The sequence below is a fragment of the Narcine bancroftii genome, chromosome 14 (genome assembly GCF_036971445.1).
Source record: "Narcine bancroftii isolate sNarBan1 chromosome 14, sNarBan1.hap1, whole genome shotgun sequence".
NCBI lineage: Eukaryota > Metazoa > Chordata > Chondrichthyes > Torpediniformes > Narcinidae > Narcine > Narcine bancroftii.
In genome coordinates, this window is record NC_091482.1 from 9,809,995 (window position 1) to 9,825,875 (window position 15,881).

Sequence of the window (15,881 nt, forward strand, 5' to 3'; positions counted from 1 at the left end):
TGCTTAGTTTGTTTGAATGACATCAGTTGGCCTTGTTCATAACAATCTTCAATATTTTTAATGCCTTATGAAACCATATAGTTAAAAATTGATTATCCTTTGAAAAAGGTAATTTTGAATCAGAGGCTTCTTGGGCGATAAACTTCCTTTTAATCCAATTTCGTCATTTATCTTGTTCCAAACACTGATCAAGTGTTTCAACAGTGATATTTCTTTAACACCAATCATTAATTTTGACTCCCATTTGTATAAATGACACTGGATATGATCTCAAAGAAGGCATTTAGCTTGCTTTCCTTCATCGACAGGGGTACCGATATTGGTTAGGCCACACTTGTTGTATCGAGTGCAGTTCTGCACTATGGAAAGGATGTGGAAGTGATTGAAAACATTCACTAGGATGTTGTCTGGAAAGGTAGGCTTCAGAGGAATGGGGATATTGGAATAATCAATGTTTGAAAACCATTTGGACAGGTCCATGGATACAAAAAGAATAGAGAGATAAGGGCTAAATGAGGAAAAAGGGGATTAGTATCGATAGTCAGCATGGAGGAGTTGGGCTGATGGGCCTGTTACCATGCTGTCCTGTAATAATTTACTTTCATATCTAAGACATGAAAGTAATTACTTAAATAAGTTTGTAGGTATTTAATAATAATAATTTATTTTTTTTTTTAAATCGCACATTTTCCCCTCATGAATCATATAGTAAATGTTAAAGAATAAAAACCAAACATGCGTGCAGATGGAGAAAATCTGAAATAAAATGGAAAATGCTGGGACCATGAAGCCAGGCAACATCTAAGGAGGAAGACACCTAGTTTACGTTTCAAGCCTCTTTCCTCGGAAATGCTGGCTCTGCAGAGAGTTTGCAGCTTCCTCAACCTTAATATGAAAAGTTGTGAGGAACGCATGATGTATTCTCCCATCACATTGCATGGTGAACCACTTTGACGCCCCTGAGTCTGAATGGAGCATGGAAAACTCTGAATGTCCTTCTATTTTTAATGATGACACCATTTACTGAAGGGAGCCTGATAAGCAAATAGTCTATTCGTGAGAAATGATCGGTGAAATGCTGAACAGCACATCTCTTCGATGCAAACGAACCAATGAATTCAACTAACCAGGATCCAGGGTTCCTTCGCCGGAGCGACTGGCGCCGCCGAGAGCAAAAAATCTACCCAGGATGCTGTGGGTTCGGCTCCGCTCTCGTCCCTCGTCGGCTCCGCTCGTGCCCCGCCGGCGAGACCTTCGGCTCCGCTCGTCCCCCATCGGTGACCTTCGGCTCCGCTCGTCCCTCATCGGTAGCCTTCGGCTCCGCTCGTCCCTCATCGGTGGCCTTCGGGTCCCTCATCGGTGACCTTCGGCTCCGCTCGCAGGATGGCCGCGGAGAGGGACTCTGAGGAGGAGGAAGTGTTGCTCTGACAGTTGCCTCCTTCCCTCTCGAATAATGAACGAAGCGAGCCGCCAGCCACCGGCGGCCATGCACTGAAAGGGCGGCGACTCAGTTTGCAGCCGCGCTCCCGAACATGTCATTTTTTCGGCGGAAAGGTGAGGGGGAGGGGAGCGGGCTTGGGCGACGGGGAGGCGGCGCGATAGGCCCTGCGGCCGAGGGGAGGCCTCCTGGAACCGGCTGCAGCCTTGCAGTCAGCACCCTCCCTCCCTCCCAGCCAGCGTGTTGAGCTGACCAGTTACACTCGTGTCCTCCATTCCTTGTCAACATGCTGACTTCCTCTTGCACCACTTCTGTTTACTGCATTGGCATTTAACCTGGCAAGCCAGTGATGGGCTCTGTGATCCCTGCTGAATGTCCTGGTGCAGTTTAATGGGCTCTGTTGAGTTCCAGCTCCCACCATAACCCATATTCAGGGTCACTGAGTTTGTTACTTCAAGGTGTGGGTTGAGGGGATGTCATTCAGTGACGGTGCTAGATTAGTGACATTCCAAAATACTCTCCAGCATGCTGTTTGCCGACCTGCTGCAAATAACCTGCTTTAGGTGATGGTGAAGAAAGCCCATTTGTTATGTTTATGGAGCCCTGCAAGCTTGTGACTGTAAACCTTGAATTTGGTAATAATCCTGCTGTTCCTCGAAAACAGTAAATGGACTCATCCATTGCCATAAATGTCAAAGACTTCACCAGTACAATTCGGGTCTTTCTCGTGCTCACACTTGCAAGTTGTGCGGCACTCTTCCAAGCAGGCCAGTTTGCCCAGAGAACAGTGACGATTAACCTGCAATGAACTTTGTGCATTTTGAACCAGATGTGATAAATACAAACCAGACTGTAAGGGCCATGATTTGCTCTGGGTGTGACTTTCAACTCTGTCATGTTTGCTGCTCCGCAGATCTAAATGCATTTTCTAGGTTGTTGAATAACTAGAGAATTTCTTTGTTTAATGCAGCAAAATATTAAAAGGTGTTAACAAATAAAACTAATCGTCAAGCCAATGACCGATATTTGATCAGATGCCGAAATGATGTGTTCGAGGCTACTGCAGGTGCAGCAGGCTAACAAGAAGGCAAATGGAAAGTTGACCTTCATTGCGAGAGAGATTGAATTTAGGAGCCGGTGAGGCCGCATCTGGAGTACTGCATGCAGTTCTGGTCTCCTTCCCTGAGGATGGATGTACTGGAGGCAGCGCAGAGGAGGTTTGCCAGGTTGATTCCAGAGATGAGGGGTGAGCTGATGAGGACAGATTGAGTTGACTGGAACTGGACCTGCTGGAGTTTGGATGAATGAGGAGGGATCTTGTAGTAATGTATAAAATTATGAAAGGCATAGATAAGATAGAGGAAGTTAAGTTGTTTCCATTGATGGGGGAGTCCAGAACTCGGTGACATAGCCTCAAGATTCAGGTTAGTAGATTTAGGATGGAGACGAGGAGGAACTGCTTTTCCCAGAGGGTTGTGAATCTGTGGAATTTGGTGTAATATTTAAATTCCCTCAGTAAATATGCTTAGACATGTTTGGATAGATTTTTACATAGGGGAATTGAGGGATATGGGGAAAAGACAGGGAGGTAGAGATGAGCCTATTATCAGATCCACCACTGAATGGTGTAGCAGGCTGGATGGCCTATTCCTGCTTCTATTTGTTATGAAGAGTGAAACTTGAGTAGTGAATTCTGGAGCTTGCCAGCTGAAGGCTGAGACATCTCCATGGGAGCTATTTCATTTTCTTAAAACTGGAAGAGTGCAGATTTCTCAGATGTTTGGTGGATTTTTAAATTAAGAATGTTGAGTTTGCTCAGTCAGAGTGGTTCATGAAACGTGGGTTAATCCCATTTTCTCCCCATATTCTCATTGATTTCTTCAAATTCTATCACTCACTTGCAACCTTGGGGCAAATGGAAAGAGGTATAGGTGCTACAAGACTAGTACCATCAGGTTCAGGAACAGCTGCTACCACTCCACCATCAGACTCCTTAACAACAAACTCAGCCAGGGACTCATTTTTATTTTATTTTGTTAAAATACTGGGTGCATGAAGCTCTACTAGCTGAGCCACAGGTGATTGTTACAGAAGTTAGAAATGGAATACAGTGAGGCCATAGAAATGTAGACTGCAGTTCATCTTGGGGGTCAGATGCTTGTGAAGAGTTTGGTTCAGTTTTGTATATTGCCAGAGAGAGGATTGAGTTAGTGGTTAGAAACCAAGATATATGATGGCTTGTAAGAGCAACAGCTTCAGATTGTGCAAGCCTAGTTGAGGGCATTTAGGCTCACTTGGTAGTAATATCCACAAGAGTAAAACACAAAAGTCTACAGACACTGATTGAAGTGAAAACAAAATGCTAGAGGTAAAACCGTGTACTTTACATAGAGTAAAGATACATAACCAATGTTTTGGACTTGAGCCTGAACTTCTCCTCTCCCTGCCTCCCCACCCCTCCTCCAACCATTTTGGGCACGTGCCTATATTTTGCTTATGCCTTGATTTTTTTTATTTAAATTTTTCGTTTTTCACACTATAAACCACATTGATCAAGATACATACATTTTCCTTTTCAAATATATACAGTGTCGTTTTCTCCCCCCCTCCCTCTTCCCATCCCACCCTCCCTACCTCCCCTCCCATTCATTTAAAGTTCAGAATCTAAGATACATTAAACCCGTCAAACAATGTTGTCACTCGCTTATGCCTTGATGAAGGGCTCAAGACCTTGTTCTCTACAAACATGAAATCGACTGAAACATGTCTATCCATCATCCCTATGCTTGCTTCTCTATTTTGGCTCCCTTTTCAGCAATACCTCGGTTTTAAAAATTCTTGTTTATAGATTTAAATCTTTTCTAGCCTCACCTCTATGAATTACATCTTCCCAGTCTATGCTCTTCATCTTCTATGTCCCTGTTTTCATTGTTTTTTATAATTGCTTATCAGGTTTGAACTGCTTCTGCTGTGGAATTTCAATCAAAAGCCTCTGCATCTGTAGTTTATTCTCATTCTTTTAGGCACAACTTAAATTATTGATGTTTGACCAGGCTTTATAATTGCCATCTCTGAAGACACCCCAGAGAATGGAGATGTTGGAATCTGAAGGTAAATGCAATTGTCTGGAGGAACTCAGTGGATCAAGCAGCATCAGAGAGAGGAAAAGAATGGCCGATGTTTCAGACGGAAACCCTTCATCAAGACTAGGAATGAAGAAAAGCTAGTAAAGAAGACGGGAAAGGTAAAGAAAGAGAGAACTGTGGTAGTAGATTGGCAGGTGCCAGAGGGGGAGAGATGCAAGAAAAACAAAGGTCAGGTGGAGGAGAATGAGTCATAAAGTGGAGTGGGTGATTAGAGTCAAAGGCTGCCAGTACAGGAATCTGATGGGAAAAGAAAGTGTAAATGGTGATATAAATAAAAACTAGATAGAACTAAGGCAGGGAAAGAGTGAGGGGGGGGGGGGGGTGGGAAAACTCAGGGGGCAGGGGGAAAAGATGGGGTGGAAAGAGATGGAACCAAAAGACAGGGAATAAGAATAGATGGGGGTGTGGGAAAGAGGACATAAGTGAGGCATAAGTGGAAGTTCTACTGAAGAAGAAACGGGGCTCATTTCCTGAAATTAGAAAACCTGTCGTTCAAACCATTGGCCTCCAGACTGCCCAGGAAGAATATGTGGCTCCAGAAGATTGTGTTTAGTTTTTAATTGTCATTCCTGATATCTTTGACACAAAGCCACCTGAATGGTGTGCACAGGACCCAAACCCTCTGGATGGGATCTACTACTTGTTCCACGTCTTCCTTAATCCATCTGCTGTCCATTTAGGCTTATTCTCTTGATCTGCCTGTACATTTTCAAAAGCTTCATCAGCTTTTTAAAAAAACTTAAGAAGGAAAAACTGTCTGGTAAATCCTTGAGGTTTTTTTTAAAAAGGACTGCACCAAAAGAAAGATTGCCATTTATAACCTTTAAAGTATAACTGTAGTTGATTAACTGGGTTTGGTTTCTCATAGTTGTATAAAAAGGTCAAAACCACTCTACAGTATGGTGGAGGGTCATGTGGCCCCTCCGTCCAGAACCTAGTCGAAAGTCATATCATCTGCCAACCAAGTTGGATGTTACCCACCTGTTAGTGTAGTCCTGACTTTTGGCCCATTTAATCACTTTGTGATTACCTGGGCTGGATCCTCCAGCTTGCTCAATGTGCAGTAGCTATTTCTCTTTTGCTCTTCACCCCGGAGACGAACCCTGCTGTGGACAATGCTGAAGGAGTTGCTGTAAAGTGTGCAGTACACAGGGATTAGGGCTGTTGTATACTATTGTAGTTAACATCTGAGCCATGCCCACGCTAGATAAGGAATGGCAGGTAGCATATTGTAGTCCTTTGCTGTGATAAGTCTATATAAATAGTTGCTAGTATCAGTAACTCAGTTGTACTGTGCTTGTGACAGTGTAAGTAATTATTGATATTAGTAGTGTTAAGTCTGAAGTGACTGGTTGCACTGTTGTGTGAGTGAGAATACTTGTGCGTGTAATCCCTGTTGCGATCCCCTTGCATGTGTTTCAATAAAGATTATTTCTGCATTCAGTCTGTGTCCAAGCCTGCTATTCTTTGAATCCCTTCCATTACAACAACCCCCCCCCCAAATCCTTTAGTCAGGGAACTTCTTTTTCATGAAGTTGAAAGATAAGTTTGCATCATAGTCTAAGGATGACACCACTGCTCTTAAAAGCAGTTTATGGAACTGTTACGTTGGTCTGAGAAACCAAACAAGACTTAAAACATCACATCTGAAACATTGTTTTTTGATGATACAATCTCCTATGGATGAACAGCGCAATATTTTCTGCTTTGTTTTCTAACATGGAGCCCTAACCCATAAATAACATTCTGAACTCATTTAAATGTGTGCAAACAAACAGCCATGAATAATCAGAAATACCAAGAACAGTCAGAAACTCTTCTGATTCCACCAAGTTGCTTTCCAATAAATCTGCATTTACTAACCGAAAGTGCAAAGTATTCCCAGAGACTGGAGTACTGGAATTATTAGGTGGAGGACATGTTTTCCTGGGGATAGGAACCTTGCATCTTTACAGGTAATTACATTTATTTTGTAGATTTGGGAAAAAAAATGATTGTGCCAAGGTGTGCCCATTAAATAAGGAAAATTGTGTTGAACTGCATATCTCTGTAAGGTGACAAATGAGTCTTCGTTCCAGATCTAGACCTTCTGGGAATGGAAAACAAAGAGTTGCTTAGAAGGTGCCTTTTAATGCAGTAAAATAAATGATTAATCCCCTTCCCTGCAGTATTATATATTTTTAAAAAAGGAGTGGGAATCACACTTGGTATGTCTCATTATGTTTAGAAGTGATTAAAAAGTATGCTAATTGGTGATAGATATAACAGAGTCAAATCCCACTTGTGAAGAGTTGAGCAAATCTCCAGAATCTCATATAGAGACTGCAGTAATTAGAGGGCTTTGAGATGCTAAATAATGTAAAGTATGAAGCTTGCATACAGAAAAAATAAAATCAAACTATTATAATTGCATACAAAACTGAATCAAGTATTAAGTTAATTTAAAATATGATTATATGCTTGGAACAATCTTGAATCTATTGAAACAACAGAAGTTACGACTTCTGTGGTGGATGGTCAATTTAATGTCCTTGACTTTTCCTGTGCATTTATAAAATTGGTTCCCTATGACGTCGTACATTCAAATGCGCAGCTTCTCAGTAGTGATGGAATGACACGAACCTCTTCAAGGCAAATCGTTCATAAATAGAGCATACAATGACCTTGCAGCTAAATTTATTATTGTCAATTCAATGATGAATAGATAAATTCAAGCAGAACATAATAAATTGTTTAAATTCTAAATGAAGGATATTGTCAACTAATTTGCCGTCACTAAACAAATACTTGCTCAGATTTCTGTGAACAACAAAGGCAAAAGATTGAAATCTGGAGTACTGAAATTATTACTGTGGGAGGGGACAAAAACCTGTGTTGGGGAAGGAGAGGAACATACAAATTTAAAAATAATTAACCAAGTTATAAATTATAAATATTTCTAGTGTCTGAGTTTGATCCAGAATTGGTTTATTTTATTCTTTATTTTTGCTTCTAATATCTTCAAAAATGATATTTTCTGTTCTATTTTAACCTCTGACCATCTCCACCAAAATAAAGTCGTCACCTCTTTGTGATGTATTCTTGAGTATAAATATCTCAGGGGATCACCATTAACTAGAAATACAATTGAGATATTGATGGGTATTCTGTGGTAAGTGACTTGTTTCCAGAGTTTCCAAAACCTTTCTTTGGTTGACAAGGGAGGGGAAATCGAATATCCTTGAGTGTCAATAAATGTGAGACGCTGGCTTGTTTGACACTTTGTATTTCACCTTAAACATTCACTACCTTCATCACCATTGTGCCTGGACTGGGAGCCTACAAGGTGCATTGCCAGGGGTTCTTGAATAGCATTCCCACCCCCCGCCCCCCCCCCCCCCCCCCCAGACTCTGTATCCCTGGACTTGAATGGACAAAGACAGCTGATGCAATAGAATAACAAAGACTGCAAGATTCTTCCAGTTCCAGGCAGTCGCCACATTTGAAAATATATTGCCAATCCTTTATCATCATGGAAGCTAAATATTGTGTATTCGTTTTTAGGACCCCAAAACCCAGCAGTAATAGAAATTCGCCAAGACAAATAGTTACTTAAATAAAAGTAGTTTTTAATTTTCTTTAAACATTAAAAAAAGAACAAACTTTAACTTATCACTATTACCTTAACTTCACCCCCTTCTAATTCTAAGCGCATGGGTAGGTAATGTGCATAAGTTCAGAAAAGTTCTTTGATTCGCAGTCCAATCTCACTTCTCACTCCTCCAAGTTCACCGGTATCAGGCAATTCTTGTACTGTGCACAGAATTTAACATTTATGAATTTTCACCAAGCTCTAGTGTTTAAAAGTAATCGGTTCGTTGCTTGTGGGACACACACAAAATGATTCCCTCCGATCAGCTACTTAAGTGTTTTGTTGAAGTACGTAATCTATCTCCTTCAAAAACATATCAATATACAATATAAAGTTTGATATCCATCACACTTTGTTGCATAGGCTACAATAATTTGAGATGCAGACTCAAAATAGTAAGAGATGAGCGATGATACTGAACTTGCCACAGAAATCTACATCCAGAAGACAAATAATAATCAGCTGTTAAATCCATTGTTGAATCAACATAGTTTGTGTTTTGGTATTTATAGGAAAATAAAGCCATGTTAGTGAATATCTTGGATTTACAGGCAGTTAGGCCTACTGATACCTTTACTGTGAAGAGAAGCCAAAGAGTAATTTTTAAATTTCATTAAATTATTTCCATTCAAATTTCAAAATATTTTCTGGTGACAGACGAGGAGCTTGGTGATCAGAGGGTAGTAAATGGTGTACCTTTATTCAAGAAGGGCAGCGAAGATGAGCCAAGATACTGGCTGGTGACCTTAGTCGGGAAATTATCAGGCAGATGAACCTGCACGTGCAAGTATTAATGTGGATCGTAATCCTCACTTTAAGGGGAGATCCAGTCTGATTAATGTGGTTGATACAGTCTTTGTGGATTTTAGCAAGGTCTCTCATGGGAAACTAGTTCGAAAGCTGTAAGGCCCACGAAATTTTGGGCATCTTGCAAATTGAATCCAGCTTGGTGATAGAAGGCATGGTTGTGGATTGTATTTGTCATTTTAATAATTTAGCTCCAATGGCCCAGGTTCAATCCTGGCCCCTGGTGCATTCTGTGTGAAGGTTTAGCATTTTCTCTGTAATTGTATTTGTTTCCTCACTATACTCTGGTTTCCTCCCACATCCCAATGATAATGGCTTGGTGAGTTAATTAGCCAGTGCAAATTGCACATGATATGTAGGGGAGTGGGAGAATCACTGGAGGGAGTTGATTGGAATGCAAGAAGAATAAGTACGGAGAAAATTAGATTTGGAAAAGGATTACACTGAGAACCTACATAGATTTAATCATCAAAGCGGTGTCTCATATCATGTAGAGCTGGGATTGGTGAACTATTTCTGTTGTGTGAATGTAGGAGGGAAAATGAACAAGTCTGCAGATGACTTGAAGATGGTGAATGTAAGACCATAAGATATAGGAGCAGAAGTAGCCCATTTGGCCCATTGAGTCTGCACTGCCATTCCACCATGAGTTTATCCATTCTCCCACTCAGCCCCACTCCCCTGAATTCACCCCATAACCTTTGATACCCTATTCAGGTATTTATTAATCTCTGCCTTAAATACATCCAATGACTTGGCCTCCACAGCCAGCTGTGAGGTTCACCACTCTGGCCTGTAGTATAACATCAAAGTGATTGGGGATATTTCATGCAGGAGGTGAAATTTTAATGTAGAACATTTTCTAGGCCACTGAATTAATTGTGGTTGTGCAAGAAACAAAAAAAAGTCTTTATATATTGAAAAACAACACAATGGTAATTAATTTCCTTTCCAAATATATGATTTGTTTGGCACATGTCTATCTCCTTCCAGGATCATCCTGGGGCTGCTGTGAATTTATGCCGTGGCTTGCCCGGCAGCTTGCAGAGTACGTTCAAAGATGTTAAGTGGAGCAAAATAAGAGTTCACATCTATTTCTTTGTTAACCTTCTAATGGGTAGATTTTTCATACCAAACAGATATGATGGGTTGGAAGACCAGTTGCTTGGCTGATCAGCTAATTAATTTGGAGTGCCAGGCATAATGAAGGAAGAAAAGCGGTTAATGGCCTTTCCGACTTGTACTTTCTCAGATGAAATGCAATGTTTCGTCAAGGTTAGTTGCTGACTGAAGGATTTTGGTTTGCAGGTTGATGGGTTTGGGGACCATGAAATTCATGCCATAATATTTATCTAAACTTGCAGTGAAAATATTCTTGGATTTTGTAACACATTATTCTTGCTCCAGGAATGCTGCTATGTATGTAGTCATTTTTCTTTAAGAGCTTGAATTAATTTGCTCATTGTGACAAGTGGTTTCTGTTGCTGAGGAATGAGGATACTTTTGCAATATCTGAATACATTTGTAGATGATTTTAGCTGTATCCCATTCATAAAACATTGAATAGCAAATACCAGGGGACAATATGGGTAAGTTTTTTTTAAACACAGTGAGTTTGTGGGCGCCTGGAATGCTTTGTCAAGGATGGTGGTGGATTAGAGACATTTAAGAGACTCTTAGACAGGCACATGGATGAAAGAAAGAGGGTGACGAGATAGGAAGGATTTAGAACTTTATTTTGGTAGGAATATATATAGGTTGGCACAACATTGAGGGCCCGTACTGTGCTGTGAATGTTCTTGCCACTAGAAACACCTGTTCCTGATCTGACCAGAGATGTAACTTCTCATCGAATGGATTATTTAAATTATACACGAAATTGGCAGAATATGCATAATCCTGATTTCTGGGGATAACAAAAAGGACTTGGAAAGAGCCAAGGAAATGAAATTGCAAAATTTATTTGTAGTACCACCATCACAATCGGACCTGCAATCATCGGAGCTAAGAAGATCAGTAGTTTCTGCTGCAATTAGGGGAAAGGTGTTCAAATTTTTAATTCCAGTTCATTGATTCAGTCATTTATTTCCTCTGTTACTCACTGCTTAAGGCATTTAAATAGACAGTCATATTCACGCAGCATGGAAACAGACCCATGGATCTCCTTGGAAATATGTTTGCAATTTAAAGTGAATGATGGAAAGTTGCAACAATATTTTGGTTACTGTAACCTCCTTAAATAGAATTCGATCGACTCCAGAGTTTGTTTGCTCTATTGATCAATGCAGAGCTTAATTATCTACTCCTTATCTAAATATTTTTATCCTGTTGGTTTTCCCTATCAAATACTGTAAACACTTGTTACGGGTTATATTGTATATAAATATGTCTTTAAAAGAGAGAGATTGTGGGGGTTCAGTGTAGGTCACTTCACAAACAGAGAAACAAAAAACATCTAATTAAATGCAAGAGCTTTTCTGAAGCTAGACATTCAGGCACCAGTGATTTTGTTTTTCTTCCCCCAGAGACAATGGAACTGCTTTGGAAGTAATTTCCAAAGCAGGAGCAAATGTAAAAGTCCAGGCTCAAGTGCTCATAAAAATCTTTCGAGGATTGGGTTTTGGGAGGAGGCTTGGTTTTTTATAAAGGGGGGGGGGGAAGAGGAGAGAGAGAGAGAGAGAGAGAGAGATGAGTTCTGCAGTAGCTTTTGAGACTGCAACATGGCAAGCTGGCAGGCTTGTTGAAAACCCTATTTTGAAGATGGGTTGTAAGTTCTGAGTTCAGTCTGTTCAAAACCCTTGCAGTCCTTTACTAGAGGAAATGGCTGGCTAGTGTGTTTCTCCTGAAATAAGGGAAACAAGAGGAACTCTGTGGTGACCTGGAAGAAGTGGTTATCATTTGGAAAACACATGATGGGGCAAGTTTCTTCAACAAGACACTGAAGTGAAGTGACAGATTGGAGGAAATCAGTTTGTGTGTGTGTGTCAAACGAGCAACAAATATCTCTCTGAAACCAACAAGAACCTTCCTGGGCGGTAACCATTTACCTTTAAGCACCAGAACCTGGTGAAAATTCATAAATGTTAAATTCTGTGCACAGTATGAGAATTGCCTGATGCCAGTGAACTTGGAGAAGTGAATAATTGGACTATTAAAGCAAAGAACTTTCCTGAACATGTACACATTACATACATGTGAGGTTAGAATTAGAAGGGGGTTAAGTTGATAGTAATGTTAAAGTTTGATCTTGTCTTTATATTTAAAGATAATTAAAAGCAACTTTTGTTTTCGTAACTATTTGTCTTGGTGAATTTCTATTGCTGCTGGATTTTTAGGTTCTCTGGGCTCGTAACACTATATTTTGATTAGTTAGAATTCACTGCCAGTGCACTGAAAGTATTGGATGGGAGTTTTTAAACAATCGATAATTTTTTCCTATTCCTGTATTATCATAGTTTTCTCCACACTGACTGTTGGGACTGAATAATAACTGTCAAATGCAGAATAATCGACCTTGCAGGTTAAAAAATGAACTATGGAATGCAACATAATTTTAGCATTTTTGTTTCACTATAAAAATGACAAATTGAGGCATTGCAAATTTTGCACCTGCCTCTGGAATTATGGCTTTTATGTATTAATTTGCAAGAGCGGGTGCACGTTGCTTTGTATTGTTGACATTTGTGCTATCTGTTTAATGACTAAATTTGCCTTGTCGGTGAAACTGGTTTGACAACTTATTTTCTGTTTTATTATCAGTCAGATGGGATTTTTGTGAGTTTGACATTTACAGCTGGGGGTAATGTAATGTTATGGATATGATTATGAATATTACAGATGCAGAGCCTTTAATTACCTACAGTGCTAAGTAGAATAATTCTGTGTGCAGAGTATATCTATATTAAAAAATCTTTACAATGAACTAGTGGTCGTGTCCTCCTCGACTTGGATTTGAGTTGATGTCGATGATCTTTTCCCAAGGTACCAGTTGAGCCTTACCAAATAAATAGTAAATAAAGACTTGCAGATGTTGGAAATCTGAATTTAAAAAACCTGAAAATGCTGAAAACGTTTGCCAAAATCAGACAGCATCTGTAGAAAGAAAAGCAGAGTTTATGAGAGCAAGCACCTTGTCAGAACTGGGAAATAGTTCTAAGTGGCAGAAAGGGTGGAGGAGAGATCATGAGTTCAAAGGAAATGTCTGAGGTCAAGATTGTTTTGGGGATGAGCTGAATAGGAAGTTGTCTTGTTGCTCGGTTAATGAAGATTTTTAGAAAGAGGAAACACAAAGGAATGTAAAAGCGATTATATTTTAAAAAAATGTATAGCTGTAGGAGATTGGATGGTTTTCTCTCCACTATAATTGACAGAGCTCTTAACTGTCTTTCATATTTCCTGTACATCCCCACTCAAAGCGTCCATCGCCAAAATGAGCCAATTAATTATTGGTTGATGCGAGTATCAGAGGAGTTACAAATGCAGAGAGCAAAGAACGAGATAATGGAGTCAAAGTAGGAAAGTCTGTTTGGTGAGGTTTGCCTGGAGAGTTTTTTGCTTGTGGAAGGAGGTAGAAGGGTGGAGTGGGTGCAGTGTGGGAGATCTAGAACACTGGAAGCTGTGGAGGGAAGAGCTGTTGAGGAAATGAGATCTGTCACTTTCTGGGAGACAATGGCCTGATGTTCAGTAGTGGGGTTTGGTCCAGAGGATGATGTGAAAAGGTGCCTGGCAAAAATATTAAAAGAAAAGATAAGAGCAAAAAAAAATGTGTTCACTAGAAGAGTGGTGTGAGCACTTTATTTCGAAGCATCTATTGGGATTTCAAAATAGTAGCACGTCCATTATTTGGATTATCAATCGGGATTTGGGACATCAGTGTTCAGTGCACTCATATCCTTTCACACCAAGAATTTCTACACTTGCTATGGAAAATAGATTGGACAATAGAGAAGCCAATTTATGCATGCTAAGGTTACCTACAAAATATTTCTGTGCAGTCTCTTTAATGATGACATGTGGTGACTGCCTCTCATCTTAAATCTGGACGAGTGAGTCATCTCTCTGTGGGAGGTACCATATATGCCACGGTGTAGGATGACCACAGAATTTCTACCTAAAATGTTGGTTTTAAGCGGTATCCTTTGTTTAAGACGACACGCCCCCCCCCCCCCCCCACCAAAAAATAAAATCTGGCACCGCTGACCAGCGTTTGCTTTTAATAAAGAAAACCACAAAATAACAAATTATTATTTGAAGATTTAAATTTATTTGTCTATTTTAAAATAAACTATTGGCTCCTATACAAAGCCGCCAGAAGTAGGACCAGGCAGATGGTCCCCCTGAGGAGCAATGAGATTTCGCCAATAATTAACAGGACATGTGCGAGATTGTGTTGGATCCGGTGAGAAAATGGCAGCGGTCTTGAGAATTTGCTGGCAAGGTGTGGATTTTAGACCCCTTGTATAGGACGACTTCCCCCGGTGAAATTTTTAAGTTTCAGATTGTCCTATACAACGGCTGGAATCTGGAACAAAAACTGACCACTGTAAATTAGTGGGACAAGCTATAATGATTTATAAACTTCATTATGCCATTGTCATTAACGCAATCTTCTTGCCTCTGGAATGTTAATTTCAAGGGAATTGGAAGAATGCAGACATGTATTAAGATAACTTTTAATGTTACCCTCTGAAATGTACAATTATTATTTTTATTTTGTGCAGGTAAAGCCAAAGGGGAGAAAGAGAAAATAACAGAGGCACAAACCAATAAAGGTAATTAAAAAAAAATGTGCTGAGGAAATTTGGATGGGGCAGATGCAGGGCAGAAGCAATACCTAACTTTCCACTGTGATCCAGGAACTCTTAGGTTCCACACATTTCAATGTGTGGTCTTTGATCTGAATGACAGCGCTATGTTAATTATAATGATTATTTGTCCATTATTTCCTTATTATTTTATTCTTGCATTTATTGGTTTATAAATAGTGTTCATGCCTTAATTGAAATTTACCCAATATTAACAGTTGAGTCATTGCACCGAAATTTTAAATAAAATCTTTATAATGTGTAAAAGCAACTCCTGCATGATAGTTATTCAGATTATAGAACTTCATCTTTATAAATTCACAAAATTACTACCAAAAAATCCAGAATAGGAAATGAAATTTGCTCTTGTGTAATTTGTGTGGTGGTGGGGGGGTAGGGGGGGGTTTGAAGTTAAATTTAAAAATATCAAAATGTGAAAGAAGCAACACATTTTAAATATTCTTTTCATCTTGCATTTCTTGATGCATGAGCAGAGAAAGAGGTAGTTTTTTTGTGTGGTAGGTTCATTTTGCTATCAAGCAAGTTGCTTAAGTTTTCCATATAATTTAACCTCAGGATGTCTGATTATAGGGCTTGCAACTTTATGTGCAAGTGAATAATGAAAAGCTGGAAGGATTCAGCAGACCAGGCAGTATCCTTGGAGAGAAATTGTAAGTCAGTGTTTTGGATTGGGACCTTTGGTCTGAACCAAGGCTTCCGAACCGAAGCACTAGAAATTGGAACATCTGCAGTTTTTGTTTTCTCAAGTTTAATTGCAAGTTTTAAAACATAAATTGAAGGCTGGAAGATGGTAAATGGTGACAAAAAAGGCTGCAGATGCTGGAATCTGATAAATAACAGAGAAAATGAGCATAATAACGATTTGCAATTTTTATGTCTCTACCTAACATCTTCCAACTGTCAGTTTATTTGCTTCAGATTTCGGCATCTACAGATGCTTGTGCCCTCCAAAATGAGCTGTTCGATTAGTGGCAACCGAAGAGATGTGCTTTGAAAACTGACAAGGCAACGTGTTGTGACCCCCACTGATCACT

The 15,881-nt window shown here is 39.8% G+C and overlaps 1 protein-coding gene across 4 annotated transcripts in view; it reads left to right on the forward strand.

The window, feature by feature from the left end:
- Positions 1-1,358: 1,358 nt before the first annotated feature.
- akap10 (A kinase (PRKA) anchor protein 10) overlaps positions 1,359-15,881 on the forward strand; it is a 56,982-nt gene continuing 42,459 nt past the window's right edge. For 2 of the 4 annotated variants that reach the window (XM_069911628.1, XM_069911630.1), the window contains exons 1-2: positions 1,359-1,554; positions 14,743-14,793. In XM_069911628.1, coding sequence (XP_069767729.1) covers positions 1,533-1,554; positions 14,743-14,793 — 73 coding nt within the window. In that variant the 5' untranslated portion in view covers positions 1,359-1,532. Of the gene's footprint in view, positions 1,555-10,212; positions 10,298-14,742; positions 14,794-15,881 lie in introns of those variants that run through there. The other 2 variants (XM_069911629.1, XM_069911631.1) reach the window with 2 other exon arrangements.